General features: G+C 43.5%; 1 protein-coding gene across 1 annotated transcript in view; it reads right to left on the reverse strand.

Moving 5' to 3' along the window:
- PLCG1 (phospholipase C gamma 1) overlaps positions 1–23205 on the reverse strand; it is an 89964-nt gene extending 66759 nt beyond the window's left edge. The window contains exon 1 of the mRNA XM_083446739.1: positions 22253–23205. Coding sequence (XP_083302865.1) covers positions 22253–22454 — 202 coding nt within the window. The 5' untranslated portion in view covers positions 22455–23205. The remainder of the gene's footprint in view (positions 1–22252) is intronic.
- Between the last annotated feature and the right edge of the window lie 428 nt (positions 23206–23633).

Consider the following 23633-nt stretch of genomic DNA (forward strand, 5'->3'; position numbering starts at 1 on the left):
CCACAAGTTTGTTTTTCGCTCTTTCATATGCAACCCTCTGAATATGAACCATGGCAGATCCTTGCATTTAAAAGCAGCTTCAAGGGGGCAAATGTAGAGAGGGTGTTATACTGACCTACACCGTTCTCCAGGTCTAAATCACTCCACAAAGCTGGCATGAGCCCCACAGCAATTAACTAACTAACTATCAATGCAGGCACAATGCAGTTATTTCTATTGTTTCTGTGGGTGCAGAGAACTTATAGCAACTTGGAAGCAGGTTGTTTAAAACTGGAAAGCATAAAAGGGTTAACCCTCCCCTTCCCAATGCCACTATCCTGATCCGAATAAGGTTTTTTTTAGTGAGTGAACAAATCAATGGAAGGATAAGAGGACTAGCCATGTTAGGCTGCTGCAGCAAAACCTGGTCTTAGTCTTATAACAACTTAAAGACTTCCTTCCCCGGGACAGCTGCCCAGTGAGGATCCGTAATCAATGTGTTCTGACATCCAGTCCACGAGCTGTAAAGTGGCGATGGAGGTTAAGCCGAATTGTCTTCCGCCATCTGGCTGACCATGCACAGCTCTCTGGAGTACAGAGAGCAATGTGGTGAGCCACCACCAACAAGGCTTTTCTTCAAAAAAGACAAAACTGAGTTCTATTTCAACTCCTAGGATGAATTAAAGACAAGTTATATAACTTGCAGCATGTGAAGCGGGGGGGGGGGGGGTAATAGACCCATTGGTAGAAGGCCCTTAGCTAGAAGGGGGCAAGCTTGTTTAATTTTTTCAAACCTTCCACACTTGCTCCTCTTGCATATTTAAAAATGACATGGAAAAATAAAGCAGTCCCATGCTTGGAAGAAAAGAAAAGAACGGTTTCATTTTAAGAACAGGCTTTCAGAACGGTTTGTAAACCAAGGTACCACTGTATATGCAGAGTAATGGGGGGGAAAATGTTTCCAAATGGAAAAAAATGCAAAAAGCACAATTGAACCAATTCCATTGGAAATAGTCACAAATAACCTTTCCTCAATTCCCCAGGGAGACTGCTTTGGACCCCTATTATGACTAAGGATCTGGGGGAACCAACCATAACCCCAATGCAGCCTGAAATGCCCCCTCTTATTGATTTCTTCCCTCCTCCAACCTACCCCAATAACTCCTCTGATAATATCCCAAGCCCTGCCTTGATCCCTGATTCTTCCCCTTCACCCCCTGGACCTCAAGTGGCAGCAGTCACAGCAGAAAGTCCAGAATTGCCATACGAGTTTCTGTTTGGTTTTCAGAAGCCTCCGTGAACAAGGGTCTCCTTGAGTCTCCAGAATTCCCCTGGTCTAGCTCTGGCTCAGAGTCCAGCGTCCCCACTAGGTGTGGTCATGAACACACAGTAATCTTCTATGTTAATTAACACGCGTTGTGGTGATAGGAAGCCATGGTCTTTATACAGGCCCAAAGTGACAGAATTACGCTTCCTGATAAACTGGAATTCCCCTTGAAAGTTTCCTTGCTGAAAAATGGCCACTTTCAAGTCAACAGCAGAGTCTCTTGGGTGAGTTGACCCCTCCCCCACAGGTTTCTGAACGCCTTTTTTTGAAGTGAGATTTTTGTCCATTCATTATTTTTGCATAGAGAATGGCCGATTATGTCAAGAATGCAGGGACTGATGGGGAGCTGTCACATATATCATGTTGTAAGACGAGCAGGTAGAGAAACCCTTGATGTGGTGACTGACAATATTAGGCCCTTGAAAAAGTGTTGCTTGAGCAGATACAGGTACAGAGCTGGTATCTGGGATTGTTGCAAGCTTTGGTCCCTGTTTTTGGATCTCTCTCATGTAGCCTGTTGCTGCTGGAGAATAAGTCTTTTATAAGGGGCCTGTCATAAGCAGCAATATACCTACAGCCCAAGTCCTGTGAACGGGATTGCCCAAATCATTCATGATACAGTGGAATATTTTTACCTGGGAGCTGTAGATGACCACAAATAAAACTGCATCACAGGGCTTGGCTATATATAACAGATCTTGTAGTATATTCTGGATGGAAGTGAGAAGCATGTACAGCAGTCAGGGGCATCTGGTGTAAGGTGGTAAATATCTGTTGTGTACAGAAGTGGCCACCAAGTGAGTCTGACCCAAAACTTTCCCAGCACTGTTGGCGCTTACTCCTTGTACAATGGTACCTCTAGTTGCAAACACAATCCATTCTAGGGTGCCGTTTGCACCCCGAAGAGTCTGCAACTAGAGCGGCAATAGAGCTCTTCTGCACACGCGGCGAAACGTGGAAATATATACAGTGGTGCCCCGCAAGACGAATGCCTCGCAAGACGGAAAACCCGCTAGACGAAAGGGTTTTCCGTTTTTCAATGCGCTTCGCAGAACGAATTTCTCTATGGGCTTGCTTCGCAAGACGAAAATGTCTTGCGATTCTTGCGATTTTTTTTCGCTCCCCACCCCCTTTTTCTAAGGCACTAAGCTGCTAATAGCCTTTTAGCAGCTAATCCGCTAATCCCTAAAGCCTTTAATAGCCGCTAAACCGCTAATAGCGCTAATCTGCTAATCCGCTAATGGGGTTGCTTCGCAAGACAAAAAAACCGCTAGACGAAGAGACTCGCGGAACGGATTCTTTTCGTCTTGCGAGGCACCACTGTATTTCTGGGTTTGCTGCGTTCGCAAGCTGAAAAGACGCAACACGAACCTAACACAACAAGAGGTATGGCTGTACTTGCATTGATTCTGATGCCAGCAAAGAATGGAATTTCGCTTCTACAATCCCATAACATTTTAAAAACCACTATAATTTTTGATGTTTTATCTGTTTATGATGGTCACACATCAGATTTTTCTAGTGACATAATTTAGGATTTGGATGCACGGTAATCTAGCAGGCTCTTAAAAGTATAAATGTATTTTGCACCACCAGAAATCACACAAAATACATTGTGGGGCATTGAAGGAAAAAAAGGCTGCTAATAAGCTGAACATACCCTTTGTTGTTTCTGAAAAATCATTTCCGTTCAAAGCTTGCCATGCCGGCAGAATAATTTGCTGAAAGGAAGTCTCATGCGATCACCCTAGTATGTCATCCTATCTGAACTGCTGCTTTGGGAGCCAGATTATTTTATTCAAAGAGCAGCTAAGCAAGATATATGGGCTCATAATGCTCCCTGCTTCTCCCATCAATTTCAGAGCCACGTCAATAAGCTTGAATTGCTGTCTGCTAATTACGCTGTTATCTATTCTACTTCTTATTTTAAATATCAGCTTCAAACTGGAACCGTGTAGACCAGCTGAGAAAATCTAATTGATTGAAAATATACATCTTGTTTATTTTCTGACCAAGAAATCTGTTTGCAGACAAAGTGAGCCACCTCACCTAGTGTGATCAGTTTTGTTTTGTATTTGGATCTTTGCAATAGGATGCATTCTTGAGAAATTAACCTACAACTGCAGGTGGGTTGATGCACACCATGCAAACAGTTGTTTAATTGTGCATTTAACATCTGAGGAGCAGAATACACACAATACTATTTCCCAAGAGATGCATGCAGCAACATACTACCACTGGAATGCTTATGGTAGCAAACAACCTCACCAGGTCCAAGACAGAGCTGGATAAATTAAGGGAGTGGGAAATAAGTTCCTCTCCGGTTTTCTCTGTTGTGGCCTATTGTGCCAAGACATTTTTGCCACTTGCCACCTACTACCACAACAAAATAACACAATGAAACAAAATAACAGTAACAAAATAACCACCATCAGTCAGAACAAGACTCGGGCTAAATATTTCTTCTGCAATCCAAATCTGACTTTCCTTTTATGCAATGATCACACCTTGAGCCATTCTCCTCTTCCTCAACCCCAAATGCTAGAAGAAAAATTCAGAGTAGGAAAGGGTTGAGAGAAGATGCATCTGCCCCCACAAACTCTCTCACACCAGCAAATCTTAACAGCGTAACCTGTATAATTCTCTGAGCCGGATGCAACACTAACCAAATATGAGAAAGGTGTCTCAGAGGACAAAGATCAATTGATAATGAGAAACTGACATAGCTCTTTCCCCTCGGCATCCAAGACATTTAAGAGCTGCAGTTGGGGGTGGGCGGCAATGGGGGATGAGAAAATGCAGGATCAAAAGCCGCTCTTTAAAAAGCAGGGCTGCTGTTTGAACCACAAACAGCTTTTTGGCTCAAACTAAAGTCTGGATATATCACAGGAATAAACTGTGCACTCTCACACTGGCAAGGAAATTGTGTGGCGCAATATACTGGTAATGTGGATAGCTATTTGCATCTAATCTAAATTAGTAATGCAAAGATGGAAAGGCCATACACCTACTTTCAGATTGCTAGAAAAAGCCCAAAGGACTGTCACACCCCCCCCATAAGCACAGAGTCTTTTTTTTCTACATCCTCTGCCTTAGAGCCTAGTGCCTAAATTTTAAAATATGTCCAATTGTTATATCTACTTTGAATGAGTAAATTTGTAATACAAGAAGAAGCTGCTGGTGTTTTCTTTTTGAAAAAAGGAAATAAAGTTAAGCATTTAGCAAATAATCACATCCACTGTGCACATAAACAGCAGAGAGCTGCATGCCATGAAGCCAAGATGATTGCTTTTTCCTGGACCAGCTTTCAGATTACAAGGAGCTCCTTTAGGGGGAGAGAAATACCTTTGCTACCAAGTACAGTATGTTTTCCCTCCCAAGCTGCAATGCAACGCACTGCCTAACAATTCCTTTGGTCCTTCTATACAAGTTTTAAAAGCTATTGGGAAGATTTGATACATTTGACAAAGATTGCATTAATGCAGGAGTATGTGCACATACAAAAGCAAATGTCCATCCAGCATTAAGAACTATTGAGCCCCACTGATTTAAATGGGAGAGTTCAGACTTGAATCTCACCCCTTTAAAAACAGTGGATTTTTTTATCTGTGTTTAGTTTTGCCTGTATATATACATTATTCTCTCTTTGCGTGTTTATTTCACTTGACACCTTTTAGCTGCTGTGATACTGTGGTCAGTTTAAAAGAACTAACAATAAACGATGGTTTACAAGAGCATCCGTAGATGAGCCTTACTGTTCCTGCCCCAACCACAAAGAGATTTCACTTCAGTTTTCAGCAATCTCCCTCTATTTACAGGAGACTCAGCATAGACAGGTGAAAGCTTTCATAAAGGTAAAGGTAAAGGTACCCCTGCCCGTACAGGCCAGTCTTGACAGACTCTAGGGTTGTGCGCCCATCTCACTCAAAGAGGCCGGGGGCCAGCGCTGTCCAAAGACACTTCCGGGTCACGTGGCCAGCGTGACATCGCTGCTCTGGCGAGCCAGAGCCGCACACGGAAACGCTGTTTACCTTCCTGCTAGTAAGCGGTCCCTATTTATCTACTTGCACCCGAGAGTGCTTTCGAACTGCTAGGTTGGCAGACGCTGGGACCGAACAACGGGAGCGCACTCCGCCGCGGGGATTCGAACCGCCGACCTTTCAATCGGCAAGCCCTAGGTGCTGAGGCTTTAACCCACAGCGCCACCCGCGTCCCATGAAAGCTTTCATACAATACACAATTAATTTAGAGAGTCTACAGCCACGAGATGTGATGACAACTGCCGGCTTTATGTATTTTAAAATGGGGGTTTAAAATAAATTCATGAAGGATTGGTCTACCAATAGCTACTAGTCATGATGTGGTCAAATGGAACTTCTGTGTTCAGAGACCAGAGTGCCATTGAATACCACTTGCTAGGAGGAAACTGTGAGAGTCAAATTTTGCCTATAGGTTTCCCAGAAGAATCTACAGTAGACCCTCGGGTTACGTCACTCTCGAGTAATGTAAACTTCAGGTTGCGAAGGCAACAAACCCAGAAGCATTTGTCCAGGTTTCGCTGCTCACACATGCGCAGAAGCACACTGCATGCCGCACACATGCACAGGAGCAGCACCTCTGGATACAGATTTTTGGGAGTATGCACAGACCCCTAGAACAAATTAAATTCATATCCAGAGGGTCCACTGTAGTTAGCTTTAGGTTTATTAAATTTATATATTGCTTCTCCCCACCGCCAATGTTCCGAAGTGATATACAGCATAACAAAGTTTTAAAAGATGAAGATAAAATCACATAAATAGATTACAAACTATTTTAACAAGGCAGTATCATATCATATCATATCATTGGTTGATCAATCTGGGACATGATAAGACTAGACTATTGTATTTTAATATTTTGTTGGAAGCCGCCCAAAGTGGCTGGGGAAACCCAGCCAGATGGGCGGGGTATAAATAATAAATTATTATTATAGACAGACCCTTGGTCTGATTCAGGAAGACTCATTATGTTGTCATAGTTTCCACTTAAGCACTATATGAAATCAATATGCAGGAAATACATGGGAAAGGAGACGGTATCTAATTCTAAAGAATTCTAAAGAAATGGTGATAAAATCTGCAATCTGGTGCACAGCACATGGTGAAGTCTTATGAAAAGCCTGTATCAGTCCATGCAGATGACTGAACACTTGCAACCAGAAAAATTGTAAGCAACTTGTCCAAACAGCACAGAAATAAAGACAAAGGGAATGGAAGGAGCTTTACTGCTCTGTTTTTTCTCTCTCTCCACTGTGATTTTGTTTGTTTGTTTGTTTCAGAAACAGGTTAAAAGGTTTCATGATAATAGTACTATTTACGCTGAACTCGAACTTCGTGCCCTTTCATTTAAAATGCAGAGACAAATAAACAGAGCTCTAAAAATCTAAGTTTAAAATACTCCAGCTACGCCTCTCTACTTCTTCCTGTAATAGGTTCCAGCTCTCTGCTGGACAGTCTACCAAATGGCAGATGAAAGGTTCAAACTAAGTACACTCACAATGAAAGCTTTAGATCTTAAGGGATGCTCTGGCAAGAAGAAACCAGAGAAAATCCTAGAGGTTAACTGGTATCTCTCCAGCACCACCAAGTCCATTTTTTAAAAAATTACAAAACTTTTAGATCTTTACTGTTCCCGAAACAAACAAAAACAACATCCCGAAGCCGCAAGTACTTAGCACAAAAGCACCAGTCTGTCAAGTCATAATTAAACTGGCATGTTCACAGTACTCGGGCGGGCTCTTAGTGTGGCCTGTGTCCAAACAGGACAGAGGTGAAAATGGCACAATATCTCAATGTCAGCAAAAAATAATTCAAAGCATTGTTTGAGGCTTCCTGGGTGGTCCTGCACTTCCCTCCCCATTCCATGTCTTCTTTTGCTTTAGGATCGCCTTCCTGACCTCAGATCTCTCCCCCCCCCCCCCCCCCGGAAAACTACAGGCTGATCTAAGTTCAGTTTCATGGTTTTATCAGGCAAGTGTGTCATTATGACCACTCTGGCACAATTTGTTAAAACAGATGACATCCTTTTGCCTGAGGATCATTGGAGCTAGGGCCCCTTCCAAACAAACCAACTTGTAAGGTAGGTCAATGCTTATTATTCCCAGGTTCCATGGAGCAGGGCTGAGGCTGAAAGAAAGCAGTTTGCCCTAGGACAAGGATGGAGAACGACTGACCCATGTACCAGATCCAGCCCATGGCCCCTTTTTGCCAGGGTGGATAAAAATCAATGGTTTTTTAAAAAAATAAAACAAAATAATGGATTTTTAAATTTTAAATCAGATTTTTTAAAAAAAATCAGATTTTTTTATTTAAATTGGATTTTTTTATTTAAATCAGATTTTTTAAAATTTAAATCAGATTTTTAAAATAAAATGCTTTTGGAGGAAAAATCTTTCTAAAGATAGTTTTCTATTTAAGTTACATTATAGGCCAAAGGCTATTTATCAGGAAATAAGGATTTGTTTTAAGTTTTCCATGTGTGCTAAAACTCAGTCTAAGGTTGTTGCTTTTTTTAAAAAAACATACACCAAACGTTTAACCACAGTTAAGAAACGTGGATACATATGCTATAATGTTATTGCTTTAGTTAAATAAATTGTTTAAATTGTTATTAAGGAAATGATTATTCTTCTCCTTCCAATAAAGTACAGCAGAAAAGTTGTCCAAATATAAAGTTAACTTATTAAACCTCACAATAATTTCATAATTATCTGTCTATGTATTTCTAAGAGTATAACCAAATCAGTAATTTTTGATATAACTGTAAAAACTACTCTGAAAATGTATTATTCCAAAAATGAAACCTTCCTCTGGTTGTAAAGATTAAGATTATGCCAGCAAGAATGAGTCTTTCTGTTAAAAAAAAATGATTTAAATCAAGTCTTACTGACTAGTGATTTAAATCGTGATTTAAATCAAAGCCACCCTGCTTTTCGTCACCAGTTACTCCACCGTGTGGATTCACAGTAGACTTGAGTTGCAAACCAGCCGGTTTCCAATGCTTATCTCCTTCTTCCTTAGCAACTATGTGGCACCAAGCCAAAAGGGACAACGGCAGATATGTTACCAACGTACCACCCTGGGGCAGATGACTTTCAAATGGATGGATGTGCAAAGATCCAAGCTTAATGCAGAAATAGAGATTGCTGGCATCATTCGAAGAATCACCTCTGATGCCTTACCTTGGGCGCCAGTAAAAAGTATTCTGTAATATACCAATGCTACAATCCCATGAGACCATCAGGAATTACTTAGCAATTTAATCACTACACAGTTTGGATTGAGGTGGGCAAGACCCACATATAAAAGACTGGCTGAACTGAGACTGGAAGACATTGAATATTATAAAATCCATGCACTAGGTAAGGCTTAGAAAAGGTAGGGCAGAGGTAAATATATACAATGGTGCCTCAGGTTACATACGCTTCAGGTTACAGACTCCGCTAACCCAGAAATAGTACTTCAGGTTAAGAACTTTGCTTCAGGGTGAGAACAGAAATCATGCCCCGGTGGCGCAGCGGGAGGCCCCATTAGCTAAAGTGGTGCTTCAGGTTAAGAACAGTTTCAGGTTAAGTGCGGACCTCCAGAAGGAATTAAGTACTTAACCTGAGGTACCACTGTACCTCGTTGGACTGCAATTCCTATGATGCCTGACCACTGGCCATGCTAGCTGAGGCTGATGGGAGTTGCAGTCTAACATCTGTAAGGCACAACATTGGCTACCCTTGTTTTATGGCTTCTCAAAAGCTTACCATATATACTCGAGTATAAGCCGACTTTTTCAGCACATTATTTTTATGCTGAAAAAGCCCCCCTCAGCTTATACTCGAGTGAGGTGGGCAGCGGCGGTGGAGGGACAAGCAGCCCGAAAGGAGCCCTTTCAGCCTACTTGTTCTTCCTCTGCCACCATTACCACCACCACCACAACCAGGTTTGTGGTGTGATGAACCAGCTTATACTCGAGTCAATAAGTTTTCCCAGTTTTTTGTGCTAAAAGTAGGTGCCTAAACTTATATTCAGGTCAGCTTATACTCGAGTATATACGGTATGTTGCTAGTACACAGCCTCTTGATTCTATGGCACTATCTCTGATAAAAGACCAACCCCTTCCATAAGAAGCAACCTGCTGAAGACCTTCCTCAACGACCTTCTTTGGATTCTTGAAAATACTAGGGGGGCGAGGAGAGAGACAATTTCATTCTCCTTTTTTCCTGTTAGCCTTCCAATGCCAGAAGAAGGCAGTGTTGTTTTTCAGAGGCCATTGGGGTGCTCTGGTTTGTAGAAGGCTTCCCTGGCTGTTTTACTGAGTTCTTTGTAACTGCAGGTTTTGTTTACTGTCCCTGATGCTTAATTTGTTGTCTGTGTACTATGTTTTACTCTGATGTCTCTGGTTTTAATGCTATTTGCAGCTTCGCTGAGGCTTCAGTTTAAAAAGAGGGATGCAGATACAGTGGTGCCCCACAAGACAAATGCCTTGCAAGACGGAAAACCCGCTAGACGAAAGGGTTTTCCGTTTTGGAGGTGCTTCGCAAGACGAATTTGCTATGGGCTTGCTTTGCAAGACGAAAATGTTTTGCGATTCCTGGGGGTTTTTTTCCGCTCCCCACCCCCTTTTTCTAAGGCACTAAGCTGCTAATAGCCTCTTAGCAGCTAATCCGCTAATCCCTTAAGCGTTTAATAGCCGCTAATAGCCGCTAAACCGCTAATAGCGCTAATCCGCTAATGGGCTTGCTTCGCAAGATGAAAAAACCACTAGACGAAGAGACTCACGGAACGGATTCTTTTCGTCTTGTGAGGCACCACTGTATTCAGAAACAACAATGTCCTACACACTGGTAAGTGGGGAGATCTGTCCCAGTTGCGACTAAAAATCTCTTCATTTCCCACTCCCTTTAGAAAAAGAAGAAAACCCCAGAGCATTGTGCCACTGCAAAGCATTGCCACAGCAGAGCAGAGAATGGGTCGAACCATTGCTATGTCAATGCCAATGGTCCAAAGGGACAAGAATGGGCCAGGTCCAATGAGCTGTCTGCTTCCCCTACCACCATGGCATCAGATCCTATGCACTACTGCATAGTTTTCACTGTTGTCAATCTCTCTTGTATCTTGCTGCTACTGCCCCCACCCCCATGCCAGCGAGAGGACAGAGTGAGCAATTTTCAGTTGCAGATGAAGCAACATTAATTCTAACACTTCCAGTCATTATGACTGTAAGATGATTTCCATCATCATAGTGTGTGTGTGTGTGTGTGTGTGTGTGTGTGTTTAAAAAAGTGTGTGCGCATGCCACAATTGAAAGAGGTGGTTGTGGGATTTGAGCACTGTAATTACCAATCCCCACAAGTCCGTTGGCAGCAGAAAGTGCACGCAGGAATCCCACAGAGGGACAGCAAAGTGGCTTGCTCTGGATCAACAGGTGAAGAACAATTTATCAAAAGGAAAGCTGCTCTGTTAAGCATCGTATCAGTGGTTGGCTAGGCAGGGGGGTGGGGGAAGACAGAAAATAATAAGTACGCATCAAAAAATATAGAAGCACTGCAGCTTTTGAGATTCCAGAAATCTTGAGCTCTCTTTCTGATAGGCACACGCTCTCCAAAAGATATAGAAAAAACCAAACAAATCACATACAAATGTGTATGCGCATACACACACAGAGGCAATGGTAAAGCGGTTTTTTGGCTTTCCATCACCATTTGGCACCTCTCCCAGTATGTAAACAGGAAAAAAATCCATCCCAGCAGCTGCCTTCAGCCTGTATCTTCCAACTGAGATAGAACCCACCTCCTCTCTTCCTCTCCAGTATCTGCACCACTTTCCATATTAGACAGAGATACTATTTACGCCTGCATTTATGTAACCAACAGACATGGCCATTTCCCAGAGAGAACACATGACTCTTAGTTGGTCTTATGAGGAACATATACACATTTTCATACTTCTTCATACATATTAGTAACAGGGAGAGCTGGGAAGAAATTATGGGACACCAAGTCACAAATCTTGCAATCTTCTTCACAGAATTTTAATTTGAGAGGAAGCCTTGTGCTGATCAGCAGGGCTGACTTCTGAGTCAGCAAGGGATTGGACTGTATGGTTAGTAAAGAAGTAATATTGTCCACTGGCAGAGAGTCAGACTTGAAAGGGTTATTCTGTTAGTCACTATTTCACAACCTCGGCATCCTACAGAGAACAAGGGTCTTCTTCTAAGGGAGAACTATGCTGCAACCCACTTTACAAATTTAAAAAAGGCTATAAGTCTTTTACCTGGCATTCTTCCAGAATTCAAAAAAGATTAGTGCAGGTTTGAAATCTGTAGTTAAAAGTTTTGAAAGATTCATTTCAATATCTTGATTCAAAATGGCAACCAACTGAATATAAGTGCAGATGAAAACCTGCTCTTTGATGTCAGAAACCAGCATGCAAACTTTGCGTAAGATATCTTAAGAGGTGCTAAAATGTGTGGGAAACAATTGACTTTCCAAAACTTACAGGTAAAGAACTGTTCAGTGCATTTTACGCTGCTTTCCCAAAGCTCAATGTGGCTTAAAGACTAGAGTAAGATTCAATAATAATTTAAGCCACAAGAAGAGGCATGTTATGAACATGTCTAAGAAATCTTAACACTCATCTAACAACGTCTTGAAAGGCCAGGAATTGGACTTTTTCAATCAAATTGCAACCATTATTCAGTTGTGTGGGTTGGGTTGTACCAAATCCTAACAAACTGCAAATGCAACCATATTGGGAACAAGCTTTGGTATCTTCTTCTTCAGCGAAATACACAAACTATGCTCCTTCAGACCACTGAAAGCAACCTCCAGGTTGAAGGAGTTCAGAAATGGGACAATGGGTGGGGAAATTACTTGATGTGGCTAAAGAAAGACAAACAAGAATCTAACAAAGGTATTGCTACTGGTTCATTTGGGGGGAAAGCACCTTATTGTTTTTAGAGTTAGTTTGCCATTTCTGCTCTCTTCAGCTATAGTCTTTCTTCAGATGCATTAACCAAAGGAAATACGGTCAACAGAAAACCCAAGAAAATTGATTAAATTACTGGCATCATTTTGTGTTAGGAGTCTGTGTTGAGCAGGCATTGGGAACCTTAATCCTAGGAGCTGAATGCATCCCTTGAGATTTCTCTGTCTGCCCCTGGGACATCCTTCCTGGCCACACCTCTCATTGGCCTTGCTCCATACCCTCCTTAAGTACTTCTGTATATTCTTGAACTATGATCATTCTTCTTGCTTGCTCAGATGGAGGATGGAGAGTGGGCATAGAAACATCTGTAGCATAAAGCTAAGAGTCACTTTGCCTCTGGTCCCACCCACCTTGAGCTTGCAAACCCCTGGAAGACTTCCTGAAAAGGTTCTCTAGGTAAAGGATAAAGGGACCCCTGACCGTTAGGTCCACTCGTGGATGACTCTGGGGATGCGGCGCTCATCTCACTTTACTGGCTGAGGAAGCCGGCGTACAGCTTCTGAGTCATGTGGCCAGCATGACTAAGCCGCTTCTGGCAAACCAGAGCAGCACATGGAAATGCTGTTTACCTTCCCGCCAGAGCGGTACCTATTTATCTACTTGCACTTTGATGTGCTTTCGAACTGCTAGGTTGGCAGGAGCAGGGACCGAGCAACGGGAGCTCACCCCATCGTGGGGATTCGAACCGCCGACCTTCTGATCGGCAAGCCCTAGGCTCTGTGGTTTAACCCACAGCATCACCTTGCATTAAAAAGCAGAGATATTCTTATAAGAACTATATTAGCAGCATCCAGAAAAGGGAGGAAGACTCAGATGACATTCAATACTAAGCAGCATTTTAAACGCTGCCTTAGACTCAGATGTTGAAAAACAAAACAAATCAAAAACACCTCTGTTTTTAAAATATGTAAGGACACTTAAAAGCAACTTTCCTAATGCAGATTTTATTTGACCTGTAACTGATTACTGAACATCTGCTAAGAGGTTTCAGCCAGGCTCACAAAGAAGAAAGTTTCTGCTTTCCTAAGAGGTTTCCACAGCGTTTGGAGAAGAGCAACTTGAGACCACTCATCTGGCAGTCAGGACCCACAGCTGCCTACAGCAGCGTTTTATGGCTAAGATTATTTGGTCAGTCCAGGATTCATAACTGCTTCATTCTAACTTTTGCGCTGGCTTTCTTTTGTACAGACTCAGCTGGAGGCTTGCATAATTCACCCGGTTTCCCATGATACAAGCACTCTGAGACTTCTTCCATCACCCACTCAATTCTCGCAAGCAGCAAATGGGATTCTCGACAGCAAGACATTTTTGCTCTGGGAGTGAAGAAAGGGAATGGTCATGTTTAGACTATTATCCGAACCATGGTTTGGAGGCCCAAGAACAAACAACAGTGAGCTTCAGGGTAACATGCTGCCTCCTTCCCTTCTCCTTGCTTTGAGGACAAACGATGGTTGATGCAAACCATAGTTTATCACATACAGACAGAAAGGTATCTTGTTGCTAATTAGAAGCAGAATTGCTTAATCTCCTCCCTTGAAGTACAGCAGAAGGGGAGGAGGGAGTGTACACACCTGCCACTCATATAGCCAATCCATCATCTCAATTCAGCCATGCTCTTTTACATCACAGAAGATACAAATGGAAGATTACTTTAGCTCAGTGATGGGAAGCCTGTAGCCCTCCTGATGCAGCTGAACTCGGGCCAGCATACCCAATTGTGGGGGATCATGGGAGTTGTAGTTCAGAAGAGTCTGGATGAGCACAGGTTAGCCACCCCTGTTTAGATGAACTACTGAAAATGGAAGCCTAGCATATTCTGTAAAGGACAGGACCAAAGGTCTCCACAATCTTCCCATGCAATCAACATAACCAGCAACTAAGCGCAAATGCAGTGACAAACTGGCCCAGCTACGCACACGAATAGTGTGGAAAAATAATACTCCTATTTTAAAATAAGTGGTGCTACTTCCAGTCTGTTGCTATAGTGATGAAGGGCCCAGCAGAGCAGAGAATGGCTCAAAATGATCCAGCAATCAAGCAAGTGAGAGGCACTGTTATCAGAGATATGGATTCTGCAGCCAGTTGCACAGCAAAGTGGCAATCGATTTATTAAAGAGAAGACCCTCTCACTTGCTTTCTGCTCCTGTGCATCCTTTTCTCAGCTAAGTGCTTGGCTGGGCATCTTGCGTGGAGTAGCCCTACGAAAGGTTGTCTTAAGAGTAAGCACAGCACATGTAGACCTGTGATGGATGTTGGTCATTAATGTGGGGCAGTCCTGCAGCCAAACAGGCCACAGCACTGCTTTTAATGATATATTTAATGAAGCATCATCAATACTCTGCAGGCCTCTTCCCTCAACTATAAGGGGAAGGAGGACAATACCTTGTGGGGCACCAAAACAGATACAGCTGCACTGGCCCTTGGACTGCTATCGCCCACAATGTATCCCTGAAGTCATTGGGGATAAAAGAGCTTTATTCATTGCAGTAGTTTAAAGTATTTCCTATTATAGTGTCATCACACAAACAGAGCAGTTTGATGCTCTTCAGCAATGGAAACCTTGAAAAGGAGGGATAGGATATGCTGGATGAGTAGAAAGAGAGAGTAGATCAAGCACTGGACCCCATGGCTTAACTTTCACACCTCAGACAGAATCCAGAGCACTGGGTATTAGGGCTTGAAAACAAAAAGACTAGACCAGGGGTCAGCAAACTTTTTCCACAGGGGTCCAGTCCACTGTCCCTCAGACCTTGTGGAGGGCCGGACTCACTCTCTCTCTCTCTCCATATATTTAAAAAATGAATTTCTATGCACACTGAGAGGGGGGCAAGTAGTCCTCCTCCCCCCCCCCCACACACACCCCAGCTCCAGCCGCCTTCTCAGTTTGCTGCCTGCCTCACTTGTCAAATGGCTGGCAGCGGTGGCATGAAACGCACTTCCTCCCCACCTAGAGAAAGAAGGCACTGTGCTTACCTCCCCAGGGGCTGCCACCGCCACTGCCATTGCTTCTAGTGAAGCGGGTAGGCAGAGCGAGCTTGTCCACTCTGCTCTGTGACCCACAGGAGCACCAGGACAGAGGAAGTGGGAGGAACAGGCTGAGCGGCAGCGGCTCTGCCAATCAAACCAGGCATGGATTCTGATTGGCAGAGACGTCCCAATGCTGCGCTGAGGTAAACCAGGCGCGGTGTTTGATTGGCAGAGTTGCCGCCGCTCAGCTTCTTCCTCCCATCACCATCGCCAGGAGTCTTGGCTTCGCGGCGGGTTCTGCCTTCACAGTGCAGGCCAGATTTGTGAGGGGCCCTGGGCCTTAGTCTGCCAACCCCTGGACTAGACAGACAGCCTTTCAACAACAACAACAACAAAAGTGTATACAGCTTAAGCACAAGACAGAACACACAGTATTCCTTAATGCCTCTGATAATACAAAGCTCATTCTTACATTTAGCCACTGATATTCATATCAATGCATTGTAAGGCCATCATAGAAGAAGGCCTGCTTTATTAAATCACTGCGAAAAGCAGAACAAGTGAAGATAGGACCACAACTGTTCCCAAGTTCAGGTACCCTAGCACAAAGGATACTAGCATCTGTCATCATTTACTAATTTTAGTATTCTTCCTTTTCTAGGTGTTACATCAAGCACACCCATCTACCGCACCAGAAAAGGCAATGGAAATGTTTCCAATTTGGTCTTTTTCCTTTCAAATACATGGAAGCTACAGGCAGGTGAGGATTAGGTTGCAATGCTTGAAACACACACACACACACACACACACACACACACACACACACACACGTGCCCTGCATTACTGACTGGCATGCTACGTAAGAGGAGTGGTGCTTAAGAACATAAGTAGGGGATGGCAGGATCACACCAATGGCATATCTAGTCCAGCATCCTGTTCTCTTCCATGGCGGCCCACCACATGCCCATAGGAAACCTGCAAGCAGGACCAGAGTACAAGAGCATTCTTTCCCTTTGTGGCTTTCAGGAACTGGTATTCAGAAGCATTATTGCTTCTGCCTGTGGAGGCAAAGAAGAGCTATCATGGCTACTGGCCCTTGACAGGCTTCCCCTCCATGAATTTCTTTGAAAGCCATCCAGGTTGATGGACAGCACTGTCTCCTGTTGAGTAGCAATTTGTGTGAACGAGCAGCCATCCCAGATGCAACCACTGGCAGAGTGGGGGAACCATTTTTATCATTTCAGCCATAGTGCTTTCCACTGGAATCAGTTAATACATTCACGTATAAACTAGCCTCGAAACCACAGTTCACAGTTTTCTCCTTTAGAAGTCCTCACCTTACTCCAGAAAGTTGCAGACCTATGGGCCACCCTCATGGATATTCCTCACCTCAGCAAGCAAGCAATTATTTGCAAGGGAAATCATTAATCTGACACACATCTTGAAAAGTTCCCCATGACAAAGTGCTATGCACAGCCATTGGATAGGTGGATAGCATTTGTACTGCTCTACAGTGCTGACATACAATGCTTCTTTGCCTTTATTCAAGCATTTTTGGCCACTTTCACCCATAGCACTAAGCCAGAAAACATTGTCCATTAAACCACAGTGGTATCTCAGGTTAAGAACTTAATTCGTTCTGGAGGTCTGTTCTGAACCTGAAACTGTTCTTAACCTGAGGTACCACTTTAGATAATGGGGCCTCCCACTGCCGCCGCGCTGCCGTTGTGCGATTTCTGTTCTCATCCTGAAGCAAAGTTCTTAACCTGAGGTACTATTTCTCGGTTAGCGGAATCTGTAACCTGAAGCGTATGTAACCCGAGGTACCACTGCAGTTATGTCTGAAGACGGTTTGTTCCACCCCAAAAATTATGCTCACTAAGCCAACAGCAAGCCGTGGCTTCAAAACAGCTAGTGATCACAGTGGTTTGGGCAAAAGAAACCATGGTCCTGTATTCAGAAATAATGCTAAACCAACCATTTCATGGTCCTCTTTCCTCCTCATGGAGGAATTCCATCCGCTTATGGAATTGAAAGCAAAACAACTGTGAGAAAGAGAAATAGGACCCCGTCAATCACAGCTCAATGCTGCAAAGAAGGAAAATTACTCCCCACACTGAAGCCTACAAAAAAACCTCCATGACAATAATGAAGAAGCGCAAAGGACACATCCCATTTTAAATCTCTTTCTCTGGAAATCTGGCCTGTTGCCTGCTCCCTACCCCCACCCGCAAATTAATGCACATGAAGCTTGGATAGAGATATTAAATTAGAATGATTAAAGGCCCAACTCACAGGGTTTACAAAGGGATTACAGCTAATCAATCCACCATCCTGCAGAGGGGAAAAAACATTTGCTTGCAAGGCTGATAAATTGGTGACTAATAGTTGATCTCTAGAGATTAGCATTTCTTATTTTGTCATTTCTAGGAAGGGTAGCTGTGATAGTCTACTTCAGAAACAAAAAAAGAGCAAGAGGAAAAAAGCACTTTAAAAATCAGCAAATTTATTGTGGCAGAGCCCACTGACTCAGATGCATGAACTGTTGTCTTTAGTTGGTGAAGATTATGTATATATATTTTTTTAATCTCTCTCTCTCACTAAAACAAACAAAGCGGGAGGGATGTAAACAGTGAGGTCCAAAAGCATGAAATGTCATAAACTGTATTCTTACATTTCAGTGTCTTTCTGTTTCTATTTCTACACACACCACAATAAAGAAATGTTATGCCACAGTGTATCTATCTGTCTTGAAGGTGCAACAAGACTTTTTGCTGAGTGATATCTAGCTCAAGGAAAGACGGAAAAGAGAGTGTTGCTATCTCAATTGCTCACTACCTAGATTTTATCTGGCATGAGATTCAAGAACCCCAGACCTCCACATTTCATGTATGAAGGACCTCCCTGCAGGGACAAACAGGGAACCAATTAAACTGAAGAGTTGTCAACTATCTCTCTACATTCCAGAGAACATGGCAGCAGAAGGTACTGATAAAAAAGGCAGGTTCACAGAAAATAATATTTGTATTACATGGGATACTGCAGTCTTTAAGCACCTAACAATGAATGGAAGTTCACTGAGGAAGATCTATGAATTAAGTTGGAAAATATACAGACAGTATATCTGACAGAGGAACTTAGCCTTGAAAATAAATCCAAAAAAAGTTACTGATGCAGTGAACTTTATACTAGCCAATCTGCTTGTGCATACCTTACTCATTTATCGTGCAGTCACTGCAGAAAAAATACCTTCCATTTTAAAAAATCTTCCTTGTCTTGTCACCTGGATACAAATATTACTCACCACAGAGAACCAGGCAATTAACTGTTTCCTGCCTGCAGGAATTACACAGTTCGAACGTTCACTCAAAGCTTTCAGAAGCTTTACATTGCTTCAAAAGCTGCACTTTCCCCTTTACTTTTTAAAAAAGGTGTTACAATTTAAATTTTAGAATCTCTCCCCAAAAAATAATTATAAAAAGCTTTCAAGAGAATATTCAAACTTGAGAATGTGCAAGCCAAAAACCAGTTGCCATGAAATTTATATATATATATATCAATCACTTGAGAAAAACAGGAAATATCTTTTCCTCTTGCAGCTCTGATGTATCAACAGGGCAAGTGGGAAAATTGTGGAATGGTTAGGTGATCATGACTACTTATGTCATCAGGAAGGAGGGGAATGCTTACAACACAATGCATTTTTTAAAAAAGTTATTCTTGCATTGCCAAGTGTCTATACAAATCTGTGCACCATAGTTTGAGCTAAGGGGATATTGGAATTATATGCATGCCAAACAGTTGTACTGCCCTTTGAGGGTGATACAAAATTCACCATCAGGCCGAGTAAGCTTGCTTTCAATAAAACCTAAACACCTGCATTACCTTTTACAACAGCAATGGTTGGACCAGTTAAATAAAGGCACCTTACAAATGTATGACTAGGGCCTTATCTATTTATTAATCATCAGGAAAGCATAATTGATTCCCCCCTTACACAAACATACACACCTCCACATTTTTTCTATCATACAAGTACCCTGCTGAATCCGACTAAAGGTCTCACCCATCTTCCTCTTTCTCAGTGTAGTTAACCAGATCTTTCTCAAAAGTCAGCAAGCAGAGTATGAAGATAATAACCACCCATCACCATTTATGTATTTAATTTATTTGTAAAATTTATATCCTGCCCTTTATCACCAAGTGATCTCTGGGTGGTTAGCAACCATAAAAATACAGCACTTCATAAAATCAACCAATGCATTAAAACAGAAGCAATGTTGCACAGTTCAGACCACGCAACATTCACCTCCTCCGCTCAGTACACACCAGAACCTTTAGAGCAGTCTTTCTCAACCTGTGGAACCCTAGATGTTGTTGAACTACAACTCCCATCACCCCTAGCTAGCAAGGCCAGAGCTCAAGGATGATGGGAGTTGTAGTCCAACAACATCTGGGGACCCACAGGTTGAGAACCACTGCTTTAGAGGATTACGTCCCCAAAGACTTGACAGAAAAGTTTTCAGATAGTGATGAAAAATAACTAAAGTTGGTGGCAGCTATACATCAATAAAGCTGTTCCATCACCAGGGTGCCATCACCGAGAAGGCTCTGTCCCATAGATTTCACTTGGCAATGCTATGACAAGCAGTAGCTCTCAAAATCACAGCCAGGACAATACAGACAGGGAGGCACTCCTTCGGATAACTCAGTCCTAACCATTCAGGGCTTTGTATGTCAGAATCTTGAATAAGGCTTGGCGGTATGAAGTACGGATCTTTAAGGACCAAGGTTATGTAATCCTGAGCAGGACACCCCCCCCCAAAAAAAAAATGTGGTATTCAGCGTTCACTGCCCCTGAACCCAGAGGTTCTATTTACCCATTATAGATAACCACCACTGATAAACCATGAGTTTGTCTACTCTGCAGTATATTTTAGAAAGGCTGTTATCTATGCATTTGGACACCTCTTAAGAAATTTTGCATGATGGTTCCTGAGATCGAGGAGCAGGATATTGTCCATATTTGGGATACAATTGGATGCTTTTAAAAATCAAGATGGCAGACAGAACCATTCAAATCTCCCCTGGATTTACCACTGATTTCTAAACTGATTTTCCCCCCCTGTGTTTTATAATTCCACTGGGCATGAGACTCCTGGTCTCCTACAAAGTGAAGCCCACAAACATCTCTGCATTGTGGAGCAGGGAATGCCATAAATTATTTGTTGTAAGAAGAGAAGTATTTTCATATCCTCAGAATAATCCCATGGGATAAACTGGGCTGAGATATACTTACTGGCCCAAGATCGGCCAGTAACCTTTGTGCCAGAGGAAGAACACAGCAGCCAGATTATGAATATGAACTAGGCACTCAGAATACACACCCATTATGGTGTGGCTGCACTGTTTGCTAAATTGCTCCCAAGTCCAATTTAAAGTGCTGGTTTGATATATAAAGTTTTTCATGGCTTGGGACTTTTAGAAGACATCTGAAGGCAACCCTATTTAGGGAAGCTTTTAATATCTGAAGGATTATTGTGTTTTAATATTTTGCTGGAAGCTGCCCAGAGTGTCTGGGAAAACCCAGCCAGGTGGGTGGGGTATAAATAAATTATTATTATTATTATTATTATTATTACGGTGGTACCTCTGGTTAAGTACTTAATTCATTCCGGAGGTCCGTTCTTAACCTGAAACTGTTCTTAACCTGAAGCACCACTGTAGCTAATGGGGCCTACCGCTGCTGCCGCGCAGCCGCCAGACGATTTCTGTTCTCATCCTGAAGCAAAGTTCTTAACCCAAGGTATATTTCTGGGTTAGCGGAGTCTGTAACCTGAAGCGTATGTAACCTGAAGCATATGTAACCTGAGGTACCACTGTATTCTTATTATTATTAGGACCCCAAAAGCTCACTGATGGTTGTTTCTGCAATAATGAGCCCCAAAAAAGTTATCTGAGGCCATTCTCTGGGAGAAGAGAGACAGGGCCTTTTCAGTGGCAGACTCCCCTTTGTGGAATGGTCACCTCAGGAAAACTCTGCAACATTTACATTCCTCAGTCAAAGGCATTTTTGTTCTACCAGGTTTTTGGATGCTAACATTGTCGCGGTTCTTGCTGCTATTTTCATGAGCAATCTCTTGGGTTTGGAGGTGGTTATCCTTTTGGTGAATGGGAAGGATTTTTTCTTTTCTTTTTAAGGCAGTATAATTGTTGGTCACTTTTAATATGTATTACCACTGTAAATGTTGTTGGATTTTTCTTTGTATAAGCCACCATGGAGCAAGTTGCTCTGGGACGGTTCTTGCACAAAACAACCCATAAAATAACGCAAGCCTACATTATTCTAGGACCAGGATGGGGACGCTGTGACCCTCCAGATGCTGGGGCCCATGATGTTGTTGGACTGCAACTCCCATCATCCCTGACTATTGACTATGCTGGCTGGGGCTGATGGGAGTTGGGAGTCCGACAACAAGGTCGCAGGTTCACCGTAGCTGCCCTAGAACAAATGACTCTTACAAAAATTAGGCATGTAAATCACCACTAGCCAGTCATCGCCATAGTGAGTAAGGATTTCCATAGGTGACCAGATTTTTTAAAAGCCCATTTGTGTGCTAAACATTTGTGGATTTGCAAAACCAAGGAAGCATTACATGAGGGCAGGGGTGGAGTAATATGCATGCATCTGTTAATTTATTAAGACAATCAGCTGCATCCCCTACATTAGAGGGAGAATTCATTCAAGCAGGAGCTACGCCTTGCAAGTAATTTACTTGCAAGTAAGTCCAGTTGTGGCAAATGGAGCTTCTTCCCCAGTCCCCCCCCCTTCCAGGACTCCAGCCTCAACCCTCGAAGTACTATAAAGCGTCAAAAAAATGGATGAAAATGCTCATCACATTCCACTCAGACGCTGCTCCCTAAAATGTGTGTGTGTGTTTTCATACGCCAGACAACTTACTTGCGCCTTCGATTTTGTCCGATCCCCTGCTCCAAATGATCTGCCTGGTCTCCAGCTTCACCTGGAACGTTTTCCTTTCTGGCCTTTGGGACTTTTTGGAGTAAAACAAAGTCATCACGGTGCCCACTTCCAAGCTCCTGGAGAGGTGAACCACTTCGGCTTCGCTTGGGTTGCAGGGTCCATTGGTAAAAACAGACGCCATGGTGGCTTCCCTTTTTCTTCTCTCTTTCTCTCGCCCCCCCTCGGGTTCAGCAAACGCAGGGCGAATGAAGGGGGGGGGGAAGGGGGCAGAAAACTTCCCAAACAAAAGAAGGAGTTCAAACGCTTCTTCTACGCCAAAGCTGGAAGCAAAAGCGTGGAAAGGGGGGAACCGGGTTGTGGATTTATTTATTTTTTCAACTCCACACCAACATCCTCCGAGCCTTTTCCAACCGAGAAGCAACGAATTTCAAATCTTGGGAAGCCGTCCCTCCAGGGAAGGAGCCAGGATGCCACCACCGACCAGTGTTTATAATGCGAACGGGAGGGAAGAGGCGAACTCCTTAGCCCCGGTCGGTGGGCGCCCTCTTGGGAACCAGCAGCTCTTCGATCCCCCAAAACGAGAGAAAATCGCCCCTCTCCCCTTCGCGATCATGCACCATTTTATCTCTGCTTGCTTTCTTTTCTTCCTTCGTTCCTTTTTGGGGTTTCACCCACACCCCCTCCGCGTCTTCTCAAGTCTTTTAAAACGAAAGCCAGCAGAAAGGGAATCGGGCCGGATGGTACGGTGGTGGCGGCGGCGGCGGCGCGGGAGGTAAGAGAAAACAAATATGCATAAAAATCTAACTCCAAGTCGGTCTTCCCCAAGCGCAAGCAAGGCTGGCCGGGGGCTAGAAAGGGCTGGCTGCGATCGGGGGCGGAGAGGAGGGCTCTGGCAACCCCCGCAGCCTTGCTCCCTCCCCCTGCGACTGCCCCTCTTATCCCCGCCCCCCTTCCCTCTTCCTCCTCCTCCTCCTCTGCCAGCCCCCTTTGGCGCTGCCTCGACTCTGCAGGCAGATCTCTCTCTCTCTCGGAATCGATCAGAGACAGGCTGATAAAGATCTCCCTAGAGCTCAGCAAGTAATGGCTGGAAGTAGCGGGGGGAGGAAAACCTCCAGTAATCGGAGTCCCTTGCACATTCTTAAATGACTCTCTTGTGTCGTGCTTTGCAGCAACGTATGCAAGGTCGGAGTGGGGGGGGGGCGTTGTAGCAGGATTTTCTTTTTCGCATACCGCCCCCCCCCGGTCCTACCACCCCCACCTTCCTTTCTTTGCACATTATAACAAGGGAGGAGGAGGCTCAGGGTTGGATTCGGACGCCCTCGTCTCCAGATCCTCTCCCCAAAGTGAGCAGGCAGGACTA

Source organism: Podarcis tiliguerta (assembly GCF_965153285.1).
Source record: "Podarcis tiliguerta genome assembly, chromosome: 6".
Taxonomy (NCBI): domain Eukaryota; kingdom Metazoa; phylum Chordata; class Lepidosauria; order Squamata; family Lacertidae; genus Podarcis; species Podarcis tiliguerta.